Source organism: Bombina bombina, chromosome 7, assembly GCF_027579735.1.
Source record: "Bombina bombina isolate aBomBom1 chromosome 7, aBomBom1.pri, whole genome shotgun sequence".
Classification (NCBI taxonomy): domain Eukaryota; kingdom Metazoa; phylum Chordata; class Amphibia; order Anura; family Bombinatoridae; genus Bombina; species Bombina bombina.
Window position 1 is genome coordinate 598952044 of NC_069505.1, and position 3365 is coordinate 598955408.

The window sequence follows — 3365 nt, forward strand, 5'->3', positions numbered from 1 at the left end:
TGCAGGATTCTCACACAGGCACCATCTTTATATACACAGAATGCAGCATTATTATGTGACAGTGTATCTAGTGCAGGATTCTCACACAGGCACTATCTTTATATACACAGAATGCAGCATTATTATTATTATGTGACCGCATATCTAGTGCAGGATTCTCACCCAGGTACCATCTTTAAATACACAGAATGCAGCATTATTATTATGTGACAGTGTATCTAGCGCATGATTCTCACACAGGCACCATCTTTATATACACAGAATGCAGCATTATTATCATGTGACAATGTATCTAGTGCAGGATTCTCACCCAGGCACCATCATTATATACACAGGCAGCATTATTATTATGTGACAGTGTATCTAGTGCAGGATTCTCACACAGGCACCATCTTTATATACACAGAATGCAGCATTATTATTATGTGACAGTGTATCTAGTGCAGGATTCTCACACAGGCACCATCTTTATATACACAGAATGCAGCCTTATTATTATGTGACATTGTATCTAGCGCAGGATTCTCACCCAGGCACCATCTTTATATACACAGAATGCAGCATTATTATTATGTGACAGTGTATCTAGCGCAGGATTCTCACACAGGCACCATCTTTATATACACAGAATACAGCATTATTATTATGTGTCAGTGTATCTAGTGCAGGGTTCTCACACAGGCACCATCTTTATATACACAGAATGCAGCATTATTATTATGTGACAGTGTATCTAGTGCAGGATTCTCACCCAGGTACCATCTTTATATACACAGAATGCAGCATTATTATTATGTGACAGTGTATCTAGTGCAGGATTCTCACCCAGGCACCATCTTTATATACACAGAATGCAGCATTATTATGTGACAGTGTATCTAGTGCAGGATTCTCACCCAGGTACCATCACCCCATACCCAGAATGCCGCATGAAGAGGCTCAGTGAAGGTGACAGTGACAGTGTGTAAGTGTCTGATCGGGTCACACAGCTCATAAAAGGTCAGACTCCCAGCCTCATAGTCCAGCAGTATTCCTACTGTGTCACATGATAGAGGGGGGTGTAATGAGGTGTCTATTGTGTTATGTCTCACTGAAAGATCTTTATAATAACTACACAAACACCAGGACTTGTTATTATTTCCTATCCCAGACTGATATCCTCCCCTTCCCATACTGGGATAACAAACCCCTACACACCAGATCCCTGATTCACTGATCTGCACTTCCCAGTAATTTTGTCCTGAGGAAAAGCTCCTGGTGCTTAATACCTGAGGAGCAGATGTAAATCTCTCTGGTGTTACTGGTCGCTGTTGGTTTATATCTGACCAGGATGCAGTTTTCAGGTCAGCTGATACAATAACATTATTACTAGCTGTGTTTATATCCAGTATTATGTCTGATGTCACCTGCACATAGATCTCTCTCTTTACATCAGTCACAATATCACCTAAACCTCTGTATAAGGTCACTGAGATCAGACCCTCATCTAAATTCCCCCCAGCAGGGACCTGTTTATCACCTCTCTGTGTGACCTCATTATCTCCCTTCTCAGCACCACAAAAGTCATCTCTGTGTAATTCCTGTTCTTGTAGGACAGTTAATGGGTCAGTCATGTTGCACAACTCCTCAATGTGACTCATCTTCCTGGTCAGCTCGTCCTTCTCTTTTTCCAGCTGCTGGATCAGGTCAGAGATTGGGAGTAAAACCTGCTCCTGCTGCCGGGTGATCTCACTCAGGACTCGCTCTGTTACACCAGCTGCTTTCTCTTGCACCCCTCTCCTGTGCTCCTGCAGACTCTGGACTCTTTTTTCTGTCTTCTCTCTCTTTGTGGTCAGTTTCTGCAGAACATTTCTCAGTTTCTCTTTCTTCCTCTCAGAAGCCTCATTCAGCAGCTCCACCTGGTGTCCCCTGTGCTCTCCGGCCAGGGAGCAGGACACACAGATACAGGCAGCATCCTCAGTGCAGTAATATTCCAGGAGCTTCTTGTGTTTGGAGCATTTTCTGTTACCCCAGGAAGTGGTGGGTTCAGTTAAGACGTGTTCCTCAGACTTGCTGTGTACCCTCAGGTGGGTATCACACAGAGAAGCCTCACACATCAGACATGATTTAGCAGCAGGTACAGGAGAGTGAATGTGTCCCTTGATGAGTAGGAATGAAACAACCTACAATGTTACTTCACTTCAGGTTCCTCTGCAGTTTAGGTCTGTTACTGAATCCCTTTCTGCACTCAGGACAGGTATAAACCCCAGACCCCTCCTGGGTACCCAGCACACTATCAATACAGCCCAGGCAGAAGTTATGGCCACTGCTGAGAGTTACAGGATCTGTATAAATGCTCAGGCAGATGGGGCAGGTTAGCTCCTCTCTCAGATCAGCAGACACAATACTTATATATAGCAGCAGGAAATGAAACTAAAAGTCTCTTCTTATACAGCACAGGGTGTGGTAAGTGAATTATTAGAACATGCAGTTAACCCCGTAAGTCCCATGCTGCAGATGTAATACACAATCTCATGTGCACTTATTAGTGTCTCTCCCCTTTCTGTGACCTTATTAGTATTATATTTATCTGCACCTGGTTCTGTCTATCATTCTTTTGCATTATCATATTCCTTAACCAGTAATACAGTCTTTTATAGGTACATGAGACTGACAGTGATTTAACTGTTATGTTCATACGAGTAAATCAACTTAGTGTTTCATTTAACCCATAGGCTGCCATACAGTAGCAGTGCTGGGTGTAAATTATCAGTACAGGCTCAGACCGTGCTGGGTGTCTATTGCATGGTGACCCCTGACTGCACATTATCAGGTCAGGCTCAGACAGTGCTGGGTGTCTATTGCATGGTGACCCCCTAACTGCACATTATCAGGACAGGCTCAGACAGTGCTGGGTGTCTATTGCATGGTGACCCCCTAACTGCACATTATCAGGACAGGCTCAGACAGTGCTGGGTGTCTATTGCATGGTGACCACTGACTGCACATTATCAGGTCAGGCTCAGACAGTGCTGGGTGTCTATTGCATGGTGACCCCCTAACTGCACATTATCAGGACAGGCTCAGACAGTGCTGGGTGTCTATTGCATGGTGATCCTCTGACTGCGCATTATCAGGACAGGCTCAGACAGTGCTGGGTGTCTATTGCTTGATGACCCCCTGACTGCACATTATCAGGTCAGGCTCAGACAGTGCTGGGTGTCTATTGCTTGATGACCCCCTGACTGCACATTATCAGGTCAGGCTCAGACAGTGCTGGGTGTCTATTGCTTGATGACCCCCTGACTGCACATTATCAGGTCAGGCTCAGATAGTGCTGGGTGTCTATTATATGGTGATCCTCTGACTGCGCATTATCAGGACAG

At 44.7% G+C, this 3365-nt stretch overlaps 1 protein-coding gene across 1 annotated transcript; it reads right to left on the reverse strand.

Annotated features, from left to right (window-relative positions):
* Positions 1-754: 754 nt before the first annotated feature.
* On the reverse strand, positions 755-2384 carry LOC128667188 (E3 ubiquitin-protein ligase TRIM39-like). The gene has a single exon (XM_053722117.1). It carries the CDS (start codon positions 2094-2096, stop codon positions 879-881), a length of 1218 nt encoding a protein of 405 aa, XP_053578092.1. The 5' UTR covers positions 2097-2384; the 3' UTR covers positions 755-878.
* Positions 2385-3365: the final 981 nt, after the last annotated feature.

What these genes read in the sequence shown, in the direction of transcription:
- LOC128667188 (XM_053722117.1), bottom strand. Translation starts at nt 2,096, where the DNA reads ATGTGTGAGGCTTCTCTGTGTGATACCCACCTGAGGGTACACAGCAAG.